The following is a 24,911-nucleotide window of genomic DNA, read 5'->3' as shown; positions in this document are numbered from 1 at the left end:
TGTAAACACTGATGTGCATGGGAGCACTGTGGAATGAGGGGGAAGGAGGAGACAGCCGATTTTCCTTGATTGGGGCTTAAGGAATTAAAAAACTTCATAGAGAAAAAAATAAAAGTAAAAATACATTTAAAAAAAAAACATCATAGAGGAGGTGACACTTGAACTGAACTTCAGGAAATGAAGGCTATTTTCCAGGTGGAAGTGAGGAAAGTACGTGGCATCAGAGAGTGAGCCTGTTGTTTTGGGGGAAAAATGTTTTTGGCCTGCGTAGTATGAGGAAGCATCAACCAAAGATGAGATTGGACATTTAGGTAGAGATCAGTGAAAACACCATATCACAAAGGAAGAAGTTTGGATTTTACTGTGGCAGTTCAGGGGACCCACTGTAAAGTTCCAAGCAGGTAAGTAATGCGGTTCCGATTGCATTTTATAAAGATGGTGTTGATGGCAGTGTGGAAGACATTGGGGGAGGACTGGGAAGGAGCAAGACCCAAGGCAAAGAGACCTCAGGACACAACTGCAACAATTTAGGTGACATGAGACAGCTGTCTCAGTCTCTTCAAAAAGTCAGCGGGAAGAATCAAGGGAGGGCACTGTTTTAGTTTTTGTTTCCAAGAGACTTCAGCCACCTTGGATCCTGACTCAGCTAGATCAACTGTAAAGAGAAAATGTGGAAGACAAATAGAGTCTTAGTTAATATTAAGGTATTCTTGTGCATTTTGTTAGGTGTGATGTTACCTTGGTAGTGTAATAAAACAGCATACCGAAGTGTTTAATGGGTGAGATGTCATGATGTCTGGATTTGCTCTGAAACACTGTAGAAATAATAGATGAAGTAACTATGATGAAAAGTTAATAATTATTAAATCCAGATGATGGATATGTCAGGGTTCATTATGCTCTATGTATATTTGAAAATTATCAAAATGAAAAGCTAATACATTAGGCAAAGGAAAATGAGACCCCCAAATTAAAGAAATTAGAGTGAAAATGGAGAGGGGAGAGCTGTAGAGATAGCTAAACGGCAGAATTAACAAATTAACCTGCTTAAAAGTGGTTATTGAGGTTTTTTTTGGTTTGGGGGTTTTTTTTTGTATTTTTTTGAGAGAGAGAGAGAGAGCGCGCGAGAGAGCACTGAGCTGGGAGGAAAGGGAGAAGCAGGCTTCCGGTGAACAAGGAGCCTGATGAGGGGCTAGATCTGAGGACACTGGGACCATGACCTGAGCCGAAGGCAGATGCTCAACTCACTGAGCCACCCAGGTGCCCCCAAAAGTGGTTAATGAAATTGAAGAGTTGACACGACTTCCAGGCTTTTGCTTGGGTGCCTGGGAAGACAGGAAAGAACCCACTCTTTCAGGCATGCGGAACTGGAGTTTCAGAGAAACACCGAGTCAGTGCTGTCCGGTAGGCAGTTGGACACATAGATGTAAAGATCAGGAGAGAAGCTAGGGCTGGTGGCGTGGATTTGTGAGCTGTCAACTCACCAACACTTGGGTAGTGATTCCAACCACTGGGAGAGCATGGTGGACAAGAAGTTAACATGGCTGAGGGAGAAGCCCAAGGCACACTCACATTTCAGAAGTGGGGAGAGGAAGAACTTTCAAAAAAGAAAAATGGCCAGAGGATAAGTATGAGAAGAAACAGGAAAAAAATAATTTCTGGAGAATCTGTCAAGAAATAAGGGGTCAACAGAATCAAATACCCCAGGTTAAAATGTGAAACCCACTGAATTTAGCATCTAAGTGACAACTGCCAAAGACCTTTCAGGAGAAACTAATGTGTTGAAAAGTGAATCGGGAGAGTAAGTGAAATCTGAAAGATGGGGGAGGGCTGGATTGCATGGCGATTACAGGAAGAGGGGGTGCCTAGAAATGGTTTGCAAAAGGGCAAGCTCTGGGTCCTATCAATAACCTCTGCTCAAGGGGGCAGGCTCAAGTGGATTCCTGAGAGGAAGAAAAGAACAAGTTTTAGTTGAAGCAAGGAGGAGGAGGGTGCATTCTATAAAGAGATTAAGAATATAGGGGACAGTTCAATGAAACAAAGATCCCAGAGGGCACTGTGGAGAGAGTTTACGAGGTCCGCAGTGTCTGAGAGTCAGGAGAGCACAAGGCTCTGGCTGGCGTGTCTTAGCAACCTTTTCAGTGATTCCCCAAGTACAATTCTCTCCACCCCACACCATCTTGCAGGTATCAAATCTGGAAAATGTTTATAAAGCATGACCTTCATCATGTCAAACCCTTGCCCCAAAACTTTTATTAGCTCCAATACCTACTGCATTAGGTATTAGGTATAATATAGCCCTTCCATAATCTGATCCTGATCTGCTTTTCTCAGCCTGATCTTTTTGGGCTTGCTTGTTTTTATTTGTTTTGTTTTGTCTTCCTTTTCATGAACCTTCCTTCCAGAATGCCAGGCTATTCACTATTCTCTGAATCTATTAAATACATAAAATATTATAGAAAAAGGGCTGAGAAGTGTCTAGCGTATAACAGCATTCAACAGATGTTAGTCTTTGGATACTAACCTATTTATAATTCCCCTTTAACCATTTCATGCAGTTCTCTCTTCGCTGAAGTGTCTTTCCACCTTTCTTTATGTTACAGAGCAAGTTTCAGCTCAGGTGTCATCTATTCTAGGAAGCCTTTCCTGGGTCTGCAGCACACACCTCTCTACCTCTCTTGACACTCAGCCTATTAGATCTGCTTGAATGTCTGTTTCTCTCATTAGAATATAAGTTTCCAGAAGGCCAAAGCCATATAAATATATTTATATATATATATATATATATATATATATATATATATATAGCATTGGTACATAGCACAGTACATGGCACTATACATACAAAAAAAAAGGTGTTGAACAGAACTTTGCTCCCTTTCCTCTTTTTTCTTTTTTCCTTTCCTCCTTTTTAAAACTGCATTTTTGGGTGCCTGGGTGGCTCAGTTGGTTGGGTGACTGCCTTCGGCTCAGGTCATGATCCTGGAGTCCCGGGATCGAGTCCCGCATCGGGCTCCCTGCTCAGCGGGGAGTCTGCTTCTCCCTCTGACGCTCTTCCCTCTCGTGCTCTCTGGCTCTCATTCTCTCTCTCTCAAATAAATAAATAAAATCTTTAAAAATAAATAAATAAAACTGCATTTTTACATGCTATATGGTATGGTTTCTTATATGATATCCTCACTCCGTTCTTGGAGGGCAGTTTTTTGCCACCCCAGTGTCCCTTCCTGTTCTTCTGGCAACAGGCTTGATTTTCGTTGTGAATTCTCTGCTCTTAGAGTTTGTGATTCAGATGGGACTCCCCCTACCCCTGGGGTTAGGGTGGAGGACAAGTCACAGGTTCTAAATTAGCCAGTTATTGTCCTATTCCTGGTTTGAGTGAGCGTATGCTCTAAGCCTTCCAATCAAAGTAGATCTCAGGATTTTAATCTTTTGAGTTAGTGGAAGAGGGGTGCGCTCTCCCCCCCACCTCTCTCTGCTGGACATGGAGTCAATAGGGTGCAAGGCTGCTGTAGTCATTTTGATACCACAAGCGACAAGCCTGTTCTTGAGAATGAAGGAAATACTTGGAGAGAACACAAGCAAGAGAAAGAGAGAAACAGAGTCCTGGTGATGGAAGCAAGAACTGAATTCAGCCATGCTTGGAAAGAAAAACTATTGCTTGTCCGTTTGTGTTGGGTTTTCCGTTATTTGCAACAAAACCATCTTTTTTTTTTAAGATTTTATTTATTTATTTGAGAGAGAGAGAGAGACAGCACAAGCAGGGGGAGGGGCAGAGGGAGAAGCAGGCCCCCCCACCGCTGAACAGGGACATCACTGATCCCAGGACCCTGGGATCATGACCTGAGCCTAAGGCAGACGCTTAACCGACTGAACCACCCAGGCGCCCCTGCAGCAAAACTTTCTTAACTGATACAATATTTAGGTATAACTGATATATGTAACTGATATAATAATTATTTTTTTTTAAGATTTTATTTATTTATTTGACTGAGAGAGACAGTGAGAGAGGGAACACAAGCAGGGGGAGTGGGAGAGGGAGAAGCAGGCTTCCCAAGGAACAGGGAGCCCGATGCGGGGCTTGATCCCAGGACCCTGGGATCATGACCTGAGCCGAAGGGAGACGCTTAACGACTGAGCCACCCAGGCGCCCCAATAATTATTTATATTATGTATCTAGTAATTGCTTGACACATAAGACTCTTTAATAAATGTGTGTTTAATCGATAAATAAGTTGTTGTGAGGTACAGCAGTTATTTACTTCTATAGGGCAATTTGGCAATATGTATTTACAACCTTAAAAAAGATCGTTCTTCTGGAGATGGATGGTGGTGACAGCTGCACAACCACGTGAATATGCTTAATGGCCATGAACTGTACACTGAAGGATGGGTAAAACGGTAAACTATGTTATATACTTTACCACAACAAAAAAGGAATAAAAGACAAAAAAAATCATTAGACTAGAAATAAAGGCTAGTAGACCAGTTAACAAAGGAAAACATAGGGATGGGAAAGCTTGTTGTACTGTACCAGTAAAACTAGCAATCATTCTCTACTTCTGGAAAATGCATCATAGGCAAATAAAGAAATATATAAAGTTGGTTTATCTGAGCATTATTGATAACCTCAGTAGGGGCTGGGTAATAAAATCTTGATATATTCAAAGAATGGAATATTATACAGTCATTAAATTGATAGATTCATATGCTACTTTGGAACATACATATCAGAATGCTAGAAATGTTGGAATTATATTGATATCAAATAGTTTCACAAAAATAAGGCAAGACTTCTTATAAGATTTATGAATTGGAGCCGAATGACTGGATGGAAGAACGTCATTCAGTAAGTGGTGGGAAGTAAACTGCTCACTCAGAAAGAACTTACTGTACTTCATTGAATTTCAGATATCATTGTTTGTAAGATACTTCCTGACCTCAGAGATGTTAAAATGTGAAAAAGCATATATCTAGAATTGACCAAATACAATGTTTAGGTGCAGGAAATTGTACATGTTGATGATTGGGATGGGGAAAGGGGACATGAAAATCATTAGATAAAGTAAATTCAAGAAAGGAAGTGTTTTCGGGTTTATAGAATAAAGTTATTTTATACCAAGTGAAAATTGAGTGAAAGGCTTTGAGGAGAGGTAGAAGATGCCCACAAAAGCATGCCCTGAAGGTCAATTTTGTAACTAAGCTAAAGGAAGCAAGCAACTATCCCTGCTAATTTGGATACTGTACAATAGGTAACAATGAGTGTTAACTCATTTACATTTGCGAGGTTTCTTTCTCTACTTAGTCTCAGGTAGAGGCCAGGCTTTAATTACTTTTTTTAAGATTATATTTTTAGGGCGCCTGGGTGACTCAGTCATTGGACCCTTGGTTTCTCTCTCTCTCTTTTTTAAAGATTTTACTTACTTATTCATGAGACACAGAGAGACAGAGACAGAGAGAGAGAGAGAGGCAGGTTCCCTGCAGAGCAGGGAGCCCGATGCAGGACTCAATCCCAGGACCTTGGGATCATGACCTGAACCGAAAGCAGACACTTAACCGAATGAGCCACGCAGGCACCCTCTCTCTCTTTTTTTAAGGATTTTATTTATTTATTTGTCAGAGAGAGAGCGAGAGAGCACAAGCAGGGGGAGCGACAGGCAGAGGGAGAAGCAGGCTCCCCCGATGTGGAACTCGATCCCAGGACTCTGGGATCACGACCCGAGCGCAAGGCAGACGCCCAACCGACTGAGCCATCCAGGCATCCCCTGACTCGGTTTCACCTCAGGTCGTGCTCTCATGGGATTGAGCCCCGAGACAGGCTCTATGCTCAGAGGGGAGTCTGCCTGAAGATTTTCTCCCTCTGCCCCTCCCCCAGCTCACTCATGTGTGCGTGAGCTCTTGCTCTCGCGCTCTCTGTCTAAAATAAATAAATAAATCTTTAAAAAAAAAAAAAAAAGATTTTATTATTAAGTAATCCCCTACACCCAACATGGGGCTTGAACTTATAACCCCAAAATCAAGTCACAGGCCCAACCTACTGAGCCAGCCAGGCCCTCCTGCCAAGCTTGTAATTTTAGCTTCCCCCTCCCGTGTTTTAAGAAGGGGTTTGGCAGCTGAAGAGAGATAAAAAACCACGGAAATAACGAATTGCTAGTACTTGAGGAGAAGGATCAAAAGTCTACATTTTTCATGTTAACAGAATAAAGGGAAATCAAGACTTCCCCCAGAGTGTTCTGTATCTCTTTCCATGTTGTTAAAAAACTTCCAGGAAGCATTATCCTGTCATTAAACTCAACTACTTCTATCCAAGCAGTCTCACAAGTCAGGAATTTGACCAGCTGTCCATGGGGAAGTGGACTAAAAAAATGTCAAGCATCTTGTCTCTCTCTTTTTCTCACACACACACACACACACCCTACACATTCACAGACTTCAGCGCTTAGCAATACACCATATATATGTTATTTACTCACATAGCTTGTTCCTTATATTCTGTTATTTCTGTCCTCTGTAAAGTGGGAAGCACTGGGGAAGGCAAATTACTCTTAGTTATTACTATGACTCACAGTGAGTTCAAGTCAGGCACCCAGGATCCCAGCCACCAGCAACTGCGCATCCATAGCCTCATCATAGAGTTGCTCCATTTGATGTAACTACTGAACACAGACAAAGGACTCGACCAAGAGCCACAGGTATGGCTCTAGGCAAAAATGCCTTGGTAAATAAATTTACCTCATAGAATGTCAGATTTACTAGGAAACCTGAAAAACATATCAGCCCTGAAGTTCCTAACCTTTGGTAAACAACACACTCCCCGAGATATTTTGAAATATCTTGGGATAAGGTCCCAGGGTTGTACATTTTCCAAAAAAGATTCACAGGCAATTGTGGGGCATTAAAAGCCGAGAATCACTGTTCAAATCCCATTCTTCTCATTTTACAGATGGTAACGTGGGTCCCAGACAGGTTGCTGGCTTGCCCCAGATCACATACCTGGTTAAAAACAGAATTGAGACTAGAACTCAGACCTCCTGGTTTCTGGCCTAGGGTCTTTATTCTTACACTAGCATCCTGCCCCACTGATTGTTTTCTAAATTTTTACTATTGTTCCTTCCTAATACATATGAAAATGTAAAATTCAACCACTGGCCATTTAATAACAAAATCATAGAGTTGCAAAATCTAGCATTTATGAAAGAAGCCAGTCACAGAAGAGCATGTATTATATGATTCCACTTACACGAAATGTCCAGAACAGGCAAGTCCACAGAGATAGCAGTAGATTAGTAGATTACCAAGAGCTGCGGGGAGGGGGTGCAAATAGCTGCAGGATTTCTTCCTGCGGTGACAAAAATGTTCTAAAATTAATTGTGGTGATTGTTGCCCAACTCTGTGAATATACTAAAAGTCACTGAATCGTAATACTTTCAAAAGGGGAAGTTGTATATGAATTGTATTGCAATAAAGCTGTTAAAAATCTAACACTAACTTCTCACTGGATTCTGAAAGATAATTTAAAATTTTTTACTTATTTCATTCATCAACATTTCTCTGAAATTATGAGCAGTTTCCAGATAGGTTTTTTCCTTAAATTTAGGTTATCCCTACTTAGGTCCACTTCCCAGTGTGCCGTACCCCTAACAAGAGATTCATCTTCCTAGAGCTTGTATGGTATTCAGGATCCTTGTCCTTTAAACTGTCAGCCTCTGTGCCTTTGCCAAGATCATTCCCTCCACTGAGAAGGCTAAGTTGTGTGTTCAAGGCCTACCTAGCTCAAATGTCACCTCCTCAAGGGTCTTCCTCCCACCCCACTGGAGGTGGTCTGCCTTCCAGGGTATAAAATTTTGACCAAATGTTTTGATAGCATGTAACAAAGCTCAGCAGCCTTCCAGCCTGGACTCTGGGCCCTTACCACCCGCCAATGGTCCTTCACTAATTTCATTTTCCTCACTGTAGCATCCCACCTCTAGCACCAAATTCCGTGTCAGTTGTTTGTTTGTTGCTTTCTTCTGCCCATTACGCTATCCTTCCCCTGCTCTTTTTCCCACCTCCTCACTCCCACCCCCCCTCTTTTTTTTTTTTAAAGATTTTATTTATTTAGGGCGCCTGGGTGGCTCAGTCGTTAAGCGTCTGCCTTCGGCTCAGGTCATGGTCCCAGGGTCCTGGGATCGAGCCCCACATCGGGCTCCCTGCTCAGCGGGGAGCCTGCTTCTCCCTCTGCCTCTGCCTGCCACTCCCCCGGCTTGTGCTCTCTGTCAAATAAATAAATAAAATCTTAAAAAAAAATTATTTATTTATCTGACACACAGAGAGAGAGAGCACAAGTAGGCAGAGCGGCAGGCAGACACAGGCTCCCCAGTGAACAGAGAGCCAGACGCAGGGCTCAGGGCTCAATCCTAGAACCCCGGGATCATGACCCTAGCTGAAGGCAGACGCTCCACTGACTGAGCCACCCAGGCACCCCTCCCAACCCCCTTTCTGTCTCTGCCATTCATTCCTGGCTAACTCTCGTTAAATATTCAGGACTCTGGAAACATGCTATCTCTTCCAGAAAGGCCTCTGACCCCTCCCCTCATCCTGAGGATGGTGGCCAAACTAAAGTAATAGCAAGGAAGTGTAGAAAAACGGACAAATTTGAAAAGTGTTAAGGAGGCAGAATTGGCAGAACTTGCTAATGCAAAATAAATGCAAACATAAATCATAAAGATCAAACGGAATAAACACTGAACGGGAGAATAAGAACTGGTAACAATTTAGAGTGATTTCATATGTTTTTCCAAGCTTTATGTCATCTGCAGTTTTAATAAGACGGATTCTCTCTGTCCTGCCAAACCCGTCTTCCTTTTAAACATCTCTTTTCTAATATTGCTTTATTGATCCAGAGCCTTTAATGACTCTCTCCTTGCTAATGCACCAAGCCTAAACTCTGTTTGCTTTAAAGGCTTTTATAGCTGGTCCAGCCCTTCCCATCAGCTCCACCCAGCTGTGGCCAGGCAGGCGGCCGCATCCTCCTACACAGATCTTGCCCACTCTGGCTTCGAGCACTCTGGCCACCTTCTTGCCTGAGGCCGTCCTTTCCCCACGCACATCTCAGGGACCATTCAATGCTCAGCTTCATGAAATCCTGCCTGCCTGGTCCATGGCCCTGTGCCCTCTGATCTCCTGAAGAATTCATAGTTAATAGCATCCAATTTAGCATTTAATTATATATGCTCATCTAACATAATTTACTATTGTTTTAATGTGTGTTAGTCATGTTTCCCCCAACTAGATTATAAATTTATTGGGGATAGGAGCCATGATTTATCCTTCTTTAAAATCATAAGTTCTTGAAGCAGACTATGCTCAAATCCTGGCTCTCCTGCTTGCCAGCTATGGGACATCAGGCAAATGGCTTACCTTCTCTACGCCTTAATTACTAAAATTTAAAATGGAGCTAATAAAAATACCTATCTCATAGGAGGGGATGTAGATGCAGCAACTCATATACAGTGCTCAGCAGATACCTGGCATGTTATAACAACTCAATAAACATTAGCTAATACTATTATCCCCCATATTGCTTAGCATATCATTGAACACTGAGTAGATGCTCCAAAATTAATTTTTGCTGATTTTGTGAGTTGCATATAAATCTCTTTTAGATGCCTAGGAGATGCAGAATCTCTTGTCTTGAGACAAAAAAAGTGTGTATTTGTACAGACAATAATTATTTTTAAACATTTATCAAGATAATTTTACCTCCCAAATTTGGGGGAGCATCTCATCATTGCCCTGCATGTATTCCCTTGCCTGGGTCCTGGTGTCCCAGTGAGGTAATCAAGAGAATAATCTCCCTCATCTCCCAAGGAAACAGGGAATGAACATCAAATGGCAAGATAGAACTCAGATGCCTGGAGTACTCTGGGTGCCAAGTACCAGTCATCTATTAAGAATCCATACTAGAGTCCCCATAGGTGTAGTTTTCTGGGTTTGGTTGTGTACACCTCAAGGAAACAAACATACACATTTCTGTATTGGCCTGTTGGTAGTTGAGGCGACAGTATGTCTAGTGGAGTGCAAGACAATGATAAAGGTGAGAAGAAGGTAATTAAAGACCGAAGCTGAGCTCTAGACACACACTGTTATTATATTTTATATTATACCAATTCCCATGCATGCCCCTCCCCCCAAATACTCTACAATCTAAATAGCTTCAGCCAGCTTATTTGGAAGAGCCAAGGTCCCATGGCCTGCACCCTGGTGAAATGCTTGGGACTCACAGTACCGTAGAGAAAACAAAGCACTGCTGGAGGGGAGGAATGGGAGAATATAGCAGCTGATGCTACTGGATGGTGGTGGGCCATGTGCAGGATCCGTAGCTTAAAAGATCATAGAATGTAAACTGCATTGTAAAGCAAGTCTTTGGGGTTATTCTTCCTCTTTTACATGTAAGTGTCATATTTTCCAAATGAAGGATCTTCCAAATGAAAAATGAGTTGGTTGAAAACAGAATTGATCTATTTGTTTTACATTATGAAGATACGAAGACACAGAGGCTAGATAGCAGTTAGTTGCACTGAATCACAATCCCAACAGCTGACTATTCCCTTTGTCAAAGCTCTTAAAGTGATGAATGAGAGGTCACAGCTATCAGGCAAGGTGGGAATCAGGTGCAGATGTGGTGGGAGGCCAGGGGTGTCGTGAGAACAGCGAGTACACCTAGTTTGCAGCCTGGTTCTGCCATCACCTGCCTCTGCCTCTTTGGACAGGTCATTTCACTTCTCTGGTCCAAGGTTCCTCATCGGTAAGATGACCAGTGAGGGACAGGGAAATCATCTCTAAAGCTCCTTCCAGTCCTGACATTTTATGGTTCTATTGAGTCTAAGAAAATCTATGAATTATTCTGCATTTTGGATTACTATTTCCCTTAAAGAGCCATCTTTTCCTCTCCCTGGCTCCTTCCCTCTTCCTTCTTCCCAAGCCATCCGCATGCACACCCTGTCCCTTTCTCTCATTTTGGAATCTGAAAAATATTCCCAAGCTTAAAACAATTGGTTACAATGATGTGTTCCTTAGATTTTTTTGCTTCTGGAGGTGTCTGGAGGCATTTGCTGAAAGCTTGAATTTGAATTTGTAGTTTCAAAGGAAGAGGAAGGAGGCTGATACTGAACGAACGGCTGGCCACGCGGAGCTGTCTCAAGCAAGGAAGTTTTCCTGCATGAGCTGAACAGCATTTCCACGTAAAGCTAAAGAATGTACAGCTTCTCTATGTCCCCTCAGATGGTTTCTTAGAATTGGGATGGCTCTAAAGTCTCCATAATTGTTCCAAATCACACTGGGTCTTTCACTACCGTTCTCTGATACAATTTCTGAGCAAGCAGTCAGCATAAAAAAGGACTAGGTCGGCTCTGGCATCCACCCAGCCTAGCTATCAACAATAAAAGCTTCTCTTTGTGCTTCCAGTAAGTCATAAATAAATCTCCTCAATCCCACCTGTTTTCTGAGAAGAGCTTCAACCGTGCCCTTTACCTGAGGTTAAAAAAAATAAAGACACAGACACACACACACAAAAAATAAAGACATGATTGCTGCTGTGGGCAAATGTTGGTTTTTTTTTTTTAAGATTTTATTTATTTATTTGAGAGAGAGTGAGAAAAAGCATAAGAGGGGAGAGGGTCAGAGGGAGAAGCAGGCTCCCCGCTGAGCCAGGAGCCCAATGTGGGACTCGATCCCAGGACTCCGGCATCATGACCTGAGCTGAATAAAGGCAGTCACTTAACCAACTGAGCCACCCAGGCACCCAGGCAAATAGTTTTTAAAGGTCCACTTAAGCCATTGCTCATTTTCATTGTTCCTTACTCCCAAACATTTAGATGTGTCATTTGAGTTCCAGTCCCTTTAGCTGCCAGGTTCTGAGACTGGACTGCTTTCCCACCTTAGTTAGGCTAATTGCCTTTTCTGGAGCAGCTCAGCCCTCAGTGATCCCTGTGTGGATGTTGCTGAAGGGCTCGTTACCTGAGCCCCAGGGGAAGGCATGCTCTACAAGGGGGCAGCAGGGCAATGGTTTACCTGAGTGTGGCTTCACACCCCGAAAGGTGAGAGTGCTAGGTCTGTGGGCCTCTGAGGGAGTACCAGGCACCAGGTTGATACTAAAGGAAGAACAAAATAGAATTTCTGTTTAGTGAAAAGAGAAAACAGCCAATCTCACTTACAGCCCAAACAGGTCGGATTCCTTAAACACCTCTCATCCAAAACCTCTTCTGAAATATCAAGCCTCATACTACTGTTCTGAGGTGAACATTAATCTTATTTTCTGGCAAGATGTAGAATGAGGTCGAGCACATTATTTCCTACTGCAGTCAATGTTGGAATTATAGAAATCTGCTGACTCCATTCTCAAAACTACAGAAATTAGTCACTTCAGCTGATCCATTGTTGAGTTCAAATGAACAACATGTTTCCTGGGTATGAGAAATGGAAGTATGGATTTTTTCCCCCTTCTGTCACATTCAACTGGCCATGAAAGAGATCCAGAAGGACCAGAAATGAATATTACCAAAGAAAGTCTCCTATCCACACTTTGGTCCCTATGAGGAGAAACAGACTTCTGTGTTTGTCCCTACTTCTTTCTCTTATAATGCCAAACTTGCAAGAGAACTTCGCACATGTTCTACAATTGAGACCGGTTATCTACGACATTTTTTAAGGTTATGAAATTTTTATATAAACATAAGAATTTATTTTAAAGCATAATAATAAAATGAGTATTCATGAGGGGTGCCTGACTGGCTCGGTCGGTGAAACGTGCGACTCTTGATTTGGGGATTGTGAGTTCAAGCTCCACGTTAGGTGTGGAGCCTATTAAAAAAAAACAAAAAACAACCAACCAGTATTCATGAAACCACTACCATCTCAAGAAGCAGACCCCCACAAACTGATGAAGCTCCCTGTTTCCCCTGCACGGCACCCCTGACTCCCCCACAGAAGAGTATGCTTCTTATTCTCTTGCTTTTTTGATAGTTTTCCTACATACATACACATTTCTAGACAAAAGTATTTTGTTTTGCTTGTCTCTATACGTTTGCTAGGACTATCATAACAAAGTAGCACACATTGGGTGCCTTAAACAATAGTAATTTATTGTCTCACAGTTCTGGAAGCTAGAAGACTGCGATCAAGGTGTGGGCAGGGTTGGTTCCTTCCGAGGGCTGTGAGGGAAGGAGCTCTTTTAGGCTCTCTCCTTGTCTGTAGATGGCTGACTTCTCCCAGTGTCCATTACATCATCTTCCTTCTATGTGTTTCCGTTTCTGTGTCCAAATTTTCCTTTTTTATAAGGATATCAGTCATATTGGATTAGGGCCCACCCTAGCGGCCTTACTTTAACTTTATTATCTCATTAGAGACCCTGTCTCCATATAAGATCACATTCTGAAGTCCTGGAGGTTAAGACTTCAACATATAAATTTTAGTGGGGGGGACACAATTAACCCCCCTAGACTATCACAAATAGGGTTCCCAGGGAAGCCGACTCTGAGATGGAGTTTGGCAAGTATGATATCTATTAATATTTATTAATATATTGGGGATCAACCTCTAGGGAAGGGAGGGCAAGGAAGCAGAATTAGGCAAAAGGATAAATCAAGTTGTGATACCGGCCTAACAGCTGCCGTAGCCAACCCCACAGGTTGGGGTTGCTCTGGAGCAACAGTGGCCTTTCAGAGTTGTCTCGCGTTGGGCTGAGATGGCCAGGGCTTTGTACTGCCACATCAATGTCACCCGAGGAGGGGGCATGACCTTGGGCGGGCAGCTCTCTACAGCTGAAGCAGTCTCTAAAGGGGCTCACAGCTGAGAGCCTCTCCCAGCAGTGAGAGCAATAACCCTCACTAAAGGGAGATCTGGGCAATGCATCACCGAGCGCACCACACTGGCTTTGAATTCTATCAAAATGAAATACGTTGTATGTTTGCTGCAACTGGCTTTTCAAAAATTTTAAGGAATATTTTCAAACATATTCAAAAGCAGAGAGAATACTATAATTAACTCCTATCACCTAGATATATCAATTACCAAGATTTTGTAACACTTGCTTCATCTTTCCCTTTCTCTTTCTTTATTATTATTTTTAAATTTTTATTTATTTATTTATTTGAGAGAGAGAAATCACATGCATGTGAGCGGGGCGGGGGGGAGGAGCAGAGGGAGAGGGACAAGCAGACTCCATGCTGAGCATGGAGCCCAACACGGGCTGGATTCCACGACCCTGAGATCATGACCTGAGCTGAAATCAAGAGTTGGACGCTCAACCGACTGAGCCACCCAGGCAGCCCTCTTTATTACTTTAAAGCAGACTTCATGTCATTTTACCTCTGCACACATCAGTATCCATCTCTAACAAATACGGACATTTTCTTACATAACCTCAATGTCATTATCATAACTAATAAATTAACAAAAATTCCTTGGTCCATATTCAGATTTCCCTAATTATCTCAAAAATTTTATTTTTATAATTGGTTTGTTTTAATTAGGATCCAGACAAAGGGAACACATTATTTTGGTTATGTCTCTTATCTATTTTAACCTAAAACCATTCCCTTTTTTTTATCCCCATGCCATTGTATTGCTGAATAATTAAAAGAAAAATAAATTAAGAGTATGGACCTCTTTTTTTTTTTTTTTTTTTTAGAGAGAGAGAGACAACTTATGTATGTGCTCTCAAGTGGGTGGGAAGGGGCAGAGAGAGAGAGAATCTTAAGCAGGCTCCACTCTCAGCACTTAGCCCCATACAGGGCTAGATCTCACAACCCTGAGGTCATGACCTGAGCCAAAATTAAGAGTCAGATGCTTAGCCAACTGAGCCATCCAGGAGCCCCTGGGCCATTCTTTATTTGCTTCTTTTTTTTTTTTTAAGATTTTATTTATTTATTTGAGAGAGAGAGAGAATGAGAGAGAGAGAGTACGAGAGGGAAGAGGGTCAGAGGGAGAAGCAGACTCCCTGCTGAGCAGGGAGCCCGATGCGGGACTCGATCCCAGGACTCCAGGATCATGACCTGAGCCGAAGGCAGTCGCTTAACCAACTGAGCCACCTAGGCGCCCCTTTATTTGCTTCTTAATGGTTTATTTAACTTACTCCTCTATTCTCCATATTTCCTGTAAATTAGAAGTTAGCTCTAATGCTTGATTAGATTCAGGTTCAAGGATCCATGTCATAAGTAGCACTGTATGCTTCATACTGTATCACATCAGAAGGCACAATTGTTGGCTATCCAAACTTATCTTACTGATGCTAAAACTCATGGATGGGTTGACAGCTTAACTTATATTTTTTTTTGTCACGAAAGTCGAGGATCAAATGGCTTCACAGGTGAATTCTACCAAATGTTTAAAGAAGAGTTAATATCTATTCCTCTCTAACTATTCTAAATAATACAAGAAGAAGGAAAACTTTGAAATTTGTTCTATGAGGCCACTATCACTCTGATACCAAAGCCAGATAAAGACACCACAAAGACAGAACTACAGGCCAATATCTCTGATGAACATAGATGCAAAAATCCTCAACAAAATACTAGCAATCCAAATCCAACAATATATTTTATTTTATTTTTTTAAAGATTTATTTTTTTTAAGATTTTATTTATTTGAGAGAGAGAGAATGAGAGATAGAAAGCACGAGAGGGAAGACGGTCAGAGGGAGAAGCAGACTCCTTGCTGAGCAGGGAGCCCATGTAGGACTCGATCCCGGGACTCCAGGATCATGACCTGAGCCGAAGGCAGTCGCCCAACCAACTGAGCCACCCAGGCGCCCCTTATTTATTATTTATTTTGAGAGAGTGAAAATGAGAGAGAGAGAACATGAGAGGAGGGAAGGTCAGAGGGAGAAGCAGACTCCCCGCTGAGCAGGGAGCCCGATGCGGGACGCGATCCCGGGACTCCAGGATCATGACCTGAGCCGAAGGCAGTCACTTAACCAACTGAGCCACCCAGGCGCCCTCCAACAATATATTTTAAAAAATCATTCGGGCGCCTGGGTGGCTCAGTTGGTTGGGGGACTGCCTTCGGCTCAGGTCATGATCCTGGAGTCCCGGGATCGCATCCCGCATCAGGCTCCCTCCTCAGCGGGGAGTCTGCTTCTCCCTCTGACCCGCCCCCCCATGCTCTCTCTCTCTATCTCATTCTTGCTCTCAAATAAATAAATAAATAATCTTAAAAAAAAAAAATCATTCATCCAAAAAAAAAAAAAAAACTTGGGGCGACTGGATGGCTTAGTCAGTTAAGCATCTGACTCTTCATTTTGGCTCAGGTCGTGATCTCATGGGTTATGAGATCCAGCCTCATGTTGGGCTCTGCTCTGGGTGTGGAGCCTGCTTAAGATTCTCTCTCTCTCCTCTCCCTCTGCCCCTCCCACCCCTCTCCCTCTCTAAAAAGAAAAATCACTCATAATGATCAAGTGGGATTTATTCCTAGGATGCAAGGGTGGTTCAATATTCACAAATCAATCAATGTGATACATCACATCACTAAGAGAAAGGATAAAAGATCATATGATCATTTCAATAGATGCAGAAAAAGCATTTGACAAAGTACCACATCCATTCATGATAAAAATCCTCAATGAAGTAGGCCTAGAGGGAACATATCTCAACATAATAAAGGCCATATATGAAAAACCCACAGAGAACATCATACTCAATAGGGAAAAACTGAGAGCTTTTCCCCTAAGGTCAGGAACAAGACAAGGATGTCCACTCTCATCACTTTTAGTCAACATAGTATTGGAAGTCCTAGCCATGGAAATCCAATAACATAAATAAATAAAAAGGCATTCTAAATTGGTAAGGAAGAACCTTTCACTATCTGCAGATGACATGATACTCCATATAGAAAACCCTAAAGACTCCACTAAAAAACTACTAGAACTGATAAATGAATTCAGTAAAATCATAGGATATAAAATTAATGTATGGAAATTTGTTGCATTTTTATACATTAATAACAAGCAGCAGAAAGAGAAATTAAGAAAACAATCCCATTTACAATTACACCAAAAGTAGTAAAGTACCTAGGAATAAACTTAACCAAAGAGGTGAAAGACGTATACTCTGAAACTATAAAACATAGATGAAAGAAACTGAAGATGATGCAAAGAAATGGAAAGACATTCCATGCTTATGGGTTGGAAGAAAATAATGTTGTTAAAATGTCTATATTACCCAAGGCAATCTACAGATTTAATGCAATCCGTATCAAAATACCAATAGCATTTTTCACAGAACCAGAACAAACAATCCTAAAATTTGTGTGAAACCAGAAAAGACCTGAATAGCCAAAGCAATCTTGAAAAAGAAAAACAAAACTGGAGATACCACAAATCTGGACTTCAAGTTATATTATAAAGTTGTAGTAATAAAAAACTATGGTACTGCAAAAATAGACACATAGATCAATGGAACAAAATAGGAAACTCAGAAATGAACCCATAATTATATGGCCAAGTAATCTTCGACAAAGGAGGAAAGGTTATCCAATGGGAAAAAGACAGTCTCTTCAACAAATGGTGTTGGAAAAACTGGACAGCCACATGCTGCTCCCCTGCTCAGCGGGGAATCTGCTTCTCCCTCTGACCCTCTTCCCTCTCGTGCTCTCTATCTCTCATTCTCTCTCTCTCAAATAAACAAATAAAATCTTAAAAAATAAAATAAATTTTAAAAGCTGATATAACTCAACACCCCAAAAACAAATAATCCAAATGAAAAATGGGCAGAAGACATAAACAGACATGGATGGAGCTAGAGAGTATAATGCTAAGTGAAGTAAGTCAGTCAGAGAAAGACAAATACCATATGATTTCACTCACATGTGGAATTTAAGAAACAAAACAAATAAGCAAAGGAAAAAAGAGAGAGACATACAGACAAACCTAGAAACAGACTCTTTTTTTTTTTTAAGATTTTTTTTCTATTTATTTGTCAGAGAGAGAGAGCCCACAAGCAGGGGGAGCGGCAGGCAGAGAGAGAAGGAGAAGCAGACTCCTCTCCTGAGCAGGGAACCCGATGTGGGACTCAATCCCAGGACCCTGGGATCATGACCCAAGCCGAAGGCAGACGCTTAACCAACTGAGCCACCCGGGCATCCCGAAACACACTCTTAACTATAGAGAGCAAATTGATGGTTACCAGAGGGGTGGTGGGTGGGGGGATGGGGGGAAATATGGGATGGGGATTAAAGAGCACACTTGTCATGATGAGCACTGAGTAATGTCTAGAGTTGTTTAATTACTATATTATACACCGGACACTAATATAACACTTCATGCTAACTATACTGGAATTAAAATTAAAAATATAATTTAAAAAAAGTTATTCTTCTCCTCCCTTTTCATACTGTATTCCTTGGAAGGAAGCTGTTATGCACAACCCATACTTAAGGAGTGGTAAATTACACTCCATCTCCTTAAGGCTGTGTATCTACATAAATTATTTGAAATTCTTCTGCATGGGAGCTTTGTCGATTCACCTCCACTAATTAATTAATTAATTGATATCAGTATGTACTCATAAATATTTCATATTCCGGGTTTTAATTTAGTACTATTTCATTTATTTGTTGCTGAAATCGCTCCAGCTTTGACCACTGGGCTCTTTTCAATTGGCTCCTGGGTCCCCTTGACATACCTCGTCATTCTGGGTTTTTTTTAGCAATTCATTACTTTCTGGCACTATAAGATGCTCCAGGATCATCTTGCATATGTCTTGCCTTAGTTCTAGAATCAGTCACTTCTCCAAGGAGCTCTGGTTCCTTTTATTGAAAAATGTTATTAGAAACACAAGATAGGTCAGGGAGTCTGGCTGACTCAGTTGGTGGAGTGTGCGACTCTTGATCTCAGGGTTGTGAGTTCGAGCCCCACACTGGGTGTAGAGATTACTTAAGAATAAAACCTTAAAAAAAAGAAAAAGGAAAGAAAGAAACACAAGATTAGGGGGCACTCGGCTGGCTCAGTCAGTAGAGCATGTGACTCTCCATCTCAGAGTCATGAGTTCAAGCCCCAGATTGGAGGTAGAGTTTACTTAAAAAAAAAGAAAGAAAGAAACAGAAGACAGGGGTGCTGTTGCTGTTGGGGTGTCATTGGTTCTACACATTTTCAGCTGGCAGAGAAAAGAAATATATTTTGTATACTAGTCTTGTATGTACACACATATTCATCAATATTTTATACGTAACTATTAAGTGTATATTAAGCTAAAGAGGGGCTTTTACTAATGCCTCCAACTTTAATCCATTACCATATTTTAACTTTCTCCTCTTGCTTGTCTGTAACATGCAACTCCAACAGTAGGAAATAAATTTGGCTCCCACCATCCACTATCCATATACTTAATTGTTTAGTTCCAGTATAGATACATAGTGGTTTCAGAATTGTTAACTTGTACCCTCAGGAAAACAACTTTATTGCCTAGAGTGCAGGACTTATCTACAGTTCTTTTTGCCTTTAGTCTTACAGATTCCATTCATTTCCAAAGTTACTTGGATCAGCATTTTTTCTCCCTATCCTCTTCAGTGAGGTTTTTCATACATTTGTAATGCAGTTAGATTCTTTTATCACATTCTATTCTGAGATACCCTAATCTCCTAAATGACTTGGGAATAGTTTTTAAAACTCACTATCTTGGTGCTAAGGGAGCTCTTTGCTACTGGGATATTATATTCAGTGAACAGAACCAGGCAATAATTTTTTTTCATGACTATAATCTTTTTTTAAGAAGCTTTGTTTACATATAATTAATGTACCATACAATTCACCCAGTTAAAATGCACAATTTAGGGGCGCCTGGGTGGCTCAGTCGTTAAGTGTCTGCCTTCGGCTCAGGTCATGGTTGCAGAGTCCCGGGATCAAGCCCCGCATTGGGCTCCCTGTTCCACGGGAAACCTGCTTCTCCCTCTCCCACTCCCCCTGCTTGTGTTCCCTCTCTCGCTGTCTCTCTGTCAAATAAATAAATAAAATCTTTTTAAAAATGCACAATTTAATGGTTGTGAGTATATTCATAGAGTTGTGCAACTATATGTATCAATTTTAGACGACTTTCATCACCCCACTAAGAAATCCTATACACATTAGCAGTCACTCCCCATTTTTCTCCAACTTCTTCCCACATACCCTCTCCCTGCCAGCCCCACGCAACCACTAATTTACTTATGTCTCTAGGAATTTGCCTATGCTGGACATTTTATATAAATGAAATCATACAATATGTGGCCTTTTATGTCCAGCTTCTTTCACTTAGCAACATGCTTTCAAAGTTCATCTCTAGAGGCAAACCAAGAGACAGACTCTTAACTATAGAGAACAAACTGATGGTTACCAGAAGGGGGGTGGATAAAGGGATGGGTGAAATAGGAGAGGAGGATTGAGAGTAAACTTAACATGATGAGCACTGAGTAATGCACAGAATTGTTGAATCACTATATATACACCTGAAACTAATATAACACTGTATATTAACTATACTGAAATTAAAATTAAAAACAATTTTAAAAACCCTATATTCATGTGGAGTCACAAACTACCTGTAGATAGATAACCTTCAGGTAGCTGTAAATGCTATAGAAGAATATGATTAAGGGGCGCCTCCTCGGTGGCTCAGTAAGTTAAGCCTCCGGTTTTGGCTCATTTCATGATCTCAGGGTCATGAGATTGAGCACGGTATCTGGCTCCACACTCAGTGCAGAATCTGCTTAAGACTCTCTCTCCCTCTCCCCGCCCCGACTCACACGTGCACACACTCAAATAAATAAATAAATCTTTTTAAAAAAAAGAATATGAATAAGGGCTAAGAGGGGAGGGTAATGTGTGGAAATGGTTCAAGATGCTTGCTCAATAAATAAATCAGTGTTGACAGACTCAAAAAAAAGTTCATCTCTATTGTAACATACACATCGTTCCTTTTTATTGTGGAATAACATTCCTTTGTAAGGATATGCCATAATTTATTTGTTCATTCATCAGTTGACGAACGTTTGGGTTGTTTCTACTTTTTGGCTGTTATGGATAATGCTGTTATGAACATTTGTCTAAAAGCTTTTATGTGGGCATATGTTTTCTTTTCTTGGGTATATAACACAGAGTGGAATTGCCGAGTCATATGCTAACTCTGTATTTAACATTGTGAGGAATGGCCAAACTGTTTTCCAAAGTGGCTGCACCATTTAACAGTCCCATCAGCAGTGTATGAGGGTTCCAATTTCTCCACATCCTCATCAACACTGTTATTATCTGCATTTTTATTATAACCATCTTAGCAGGTGATAAGGCTTCAGGTGTTTGTTTTTAATCGTTGATTCTTCTTATTTTTATGCTCTTTTCCCAGAACATCTTCTACAGTAGGCAAGTTTATCAAGTAAATTTCATTTGATGATGACAGTTAATTGCTGATAAAGAGCTCTGAAATGGTGGAAAGAGAATGAAACCTAAATGTAGATATACGTGGGGTGGGGGCGGCATCTGGCTGGCTCAGTCAGAAGAGCAGGCAACTCTCGATCTTGGGGTCACGAGTTTGAGCCGGATGTTGAGTGTAGAGATTACTTTAAAAAAAATAATTAAACTTAAAAAAAAGTGGGGGGTGCCTGGTTGGCTTAGTCAGAAGAGCATGCTGCTTTTGATCTTGGGGTTGTGAGTTTGAGCCTCACACTGGGTGTAGAGATTACTTCAATAAATAAACCTTAAAAAAATACATAAGTCTAGATATACTTAAGCTCGAGACCAAAGTTTTTCTCTTATTATGTGCATAAAATTAAAACAGTATCTGTCCCACATGGTTGATGAATGGATTAAATGAGATAACAGAGGTGAAAGCTCTCTGTAAACTGTAAGGCACTATAGAAATATCATCATTGCTAGCTGTGCAGGGTGGTGAAAAAAATAAAAGCTTTTCTTTAATGATGCTCCTTCATATGATGCTGCATTAGGTTTTCAGCTCCTGAAGCCGTATATTAATCTTTGATTTCCCAGTAGTATCCAGCACACGCTTGTGCCTACCACCATCTCCTTTACTTAAACTCTCAAGGAACACTCAGACCCACAGACAGGAATCATTTGCTTGACTTTTCCTCAAGATTCACCTTATTACTGCCTTCTCAGATCGTTAGAACTTCTGTAGGCAGGAACTCTCCTGGGTCTCTAACTTGCTTGCTTCATGTCTTCTCTTCTTGTTTCTGTTTTTTTTTTTTTTTTAAGATTTTATTTTTATTTATTTGACAAGAGACACAGCGAGAGAGGGAACACAAGCAGGGGGAGTGGGAGAGGGAGAAACAGGCTTCCCGCCGAGCAGGGAGCCCGATGTGGGGCTCAATCCCAGGACCCTGGGATCATGACCTGAGCCGAAGGCAGATGCTTAACGACTGAACCACCCAGGTGCCCCATCTTCTCTTCTTGTTTCAACCATTTGGATTTAGCAATTCAGCTTTAGAATATGGTAACCTGAGCACCACTAGCCTGGAAACTTGATACACCACAGCTAATACATACAACTGACCCACAGCTCCGTACTTTACATCTCACATCTGCCCAGCCTGGACCCTTAGGACATTACTAATTGTATCATCTGGGGAGGGACAGTAGTCATTCATGTCCTGTCAAATCCTGAAAATCTTCCTCTAAAACTCTCACATTAGATTCTTCCTTTCCATTTTCACTGCCACCAGCCTAGCTCAGACTTCCATTGCCTCTTGCATCTTTTTAAATCATATGTCCATCTTCAAGTGACTTTGCCACTAGACCATAGGGTAATTGGAAAGGAAATAGAATACTGTGAATTCTACTCCAAAATAGAATAACAGGGGGCACCTGGGTGGTGCAGTTGGTTAAGTGTCTGACTCTTGGTTTCAGCTCAGATCATGATCTCAGGGTCATAAGATCGAGCCCCACTGGGCTTCTCACTCAGCACGGAGTCTGCTTGGGATTCTCTCTCCCTCTGCCCCTTTCCCCTGTTTTCTCTGTCTCTCTCTCAAATTAATAAATAAATCTTAAAAAATAAAATAAAATAGGATACCAGTAGTAAACCAAACCATGGCATAGGGCCACATATACAAAAACTTACTACAGTGAATTTCAAACAGTAGGTTTACCATTCATTAGTATGTCGAGAAATCAATTTAGTGAATTGTGACCAGTATTTTAAAAGTGAAATAGAATAGGATAGAAAATATCAGAGAATATTATGCATAGTAAGAATATTATTTTGTTTGGGGTATATAATATGAACACAAAATGTATTTTTTACAATGGGTCAATGGTCAAATGTTAGAAAAATACTGATTGGTACTGTATATGTTCTGTTAAAAAATTATTAGAAATGACCTAAGTGTTGGGGTGCCTGGGTGGCTCAGTTGGTTAACCGTCTGCCTTCAGCTCAGGTCATGATCCCAGGGTCCTGAGATCTAGTCCCACTTCTGGCTCCCCAGTCAGTGCGGAGTCTGCTTCTCCCTCTCCCTTTGCCCCTCTCCCCTGCTCATTCTCTCTCTCTTTCTCTCAAATAAATAAAATCTTAAAAAGAAAGAAAGAGAGAGAGAGAAAGAAAGGAAAAAGAAAGAAAGGAAAAAAAAGAAAGAAAGAGAAAGAAAGAAAGAAAGAAAGAAAGAAAGAAAGAAAGAAAGAAAAAGAAAGAAAGAAAAAGGAAGAAAGAAAGGAAGGAAGGAAGAAAGAAAGGAAGAAAGAAAGAAAAGAACCTAAGTGTTAAGCTTGATCTATATTTAGTATGAAAAGTATACCGGAGGGGCGCCTGGGTGCCTCAGAAGTTAAGTGTCTGTCTTTGGCTCAGGTCCTGATCTCCAGGTCCTGGGATTGAGCCTCTTGTCAGGCTCCCTGCTCAGCAGGGAGTCTGCTTCTCCCTCTCCCTGCTCCTTCTCTCTAATCATGTGCTCTCTCTCTCTCTCTCTCAAACAAATAAATAAAATCTTAAAAAAAAAAAAGTATACTGGAAAGGCCTGCAAAGGATTCAAACTCAGACTTCTTAGGTTTGAACTCTGGCTCTGTTACTTACTTGGTGACCTTCAGCAACTTACTTAAACATTTTGTGCCTCGATTTTATCATCTGTAAAATGGGGATAATTATAGTACCTATCTCTGAGAGTTATAATGAGGAATAAATGAGTTAACACAAGTAAACACAAGTAAAATATCTAGAACAGATCCTGGCACACAGCAGTAAATTAAGAAATGTTAGCTATTATTATAAATATTCTCAAATCACTTGGCAATAGAAATTATATTTTTAAATCCCATTTTTCAAAAATTACCATTCCAAGTTAGGTCATAAGGCTTCTCACACATAAGGCCTATCATCTATAGATTTCAATAAAGACTCTTTAGGTGATCACCTCAGAATCCAAAAGCCCCCATAGGTGCTGTTATGAGAAAACTATGCTGTCCTTGCCACCTGTTTTGTACCTCTATCTATAACACTGCCAGATGTACCCCATGTTCTGAGAAGCTATGGGCCATACAAGAGCCTGTCCCATGTCAAATGGTGAACACAATTTCTACCAAGTCTTGTGTTTGAGGGCCCTCATTTAATAAAACTTGTATTAGTCTACATCATGGAGCAGATGACTTCCTTCATTTACACAACATGAGAATACAGCAACGTGATGCCCAGTGCCACAAGGATGGGCTAGGTTTCCCTGCAGTTACACTGCTGATACACTGCTCACTGAATACAAAGTTGGAAAGAGGTGCCTACAATCTGTGCATGAACCCCAACAAGCAGGCCCCAGCACACCATGTGCATGGGACCCTTTCATGTTTTCGGCCCAGTGTGTATGTAAGAATGAAAGCGTTTTTAGCTATCAAATGCTTCTTTGTTCTGAAAATAGCAATTCAGTGGGCTTTTTGGTTATGCAAAGGAAAAGGAAAAGGAAAGCTTTTACTCTAAAATGAA

General features: G+C 41.1%; 1 protein-coding gene across 1 annotated transcript in view; it reads right to left on the bottom strand.

Moving 5' to 3' along the window:
* Positions 1-24,911, bottom strand: part of LOC148163748 (uncharacterized) — a 52,569-nt gene that overhangs the window by 7,442 nt on the left and 20,216 nt on the right. Inside the window, exon 2 of the mRNA XM_088025718.1 lies at positions 12,049-12,128. Coding sequence (XP_087881844.1) covers positions 12,049-12,128 — 80 coding nt within the window. The remainder of the gene's footprint in view (positions 1-12,048; positions 12,129-24,911) is intronic.

This window comes from Eumetopias jubatus, unplaced genomic scaffold, assembly GCF_037043125.1.
Source record: "Eumetopias jubatus isolate StellerSeaLion01/CBP00866 unplaced genomic scaffold, mEumJub1_p1.0 scaffold_8, whole genome shotgun sequence".
Lineage (NCBI taxonomy): Eukaryota > Metazoa > Chordata > Mammalia > Carnivora > Otariidae > Eumetopias > Eumetopias jubatus.
Note: the sequence above shows the minus strand (reverse complement) of the source record. Positions and strands in the feature narration are given on the sequence as shown.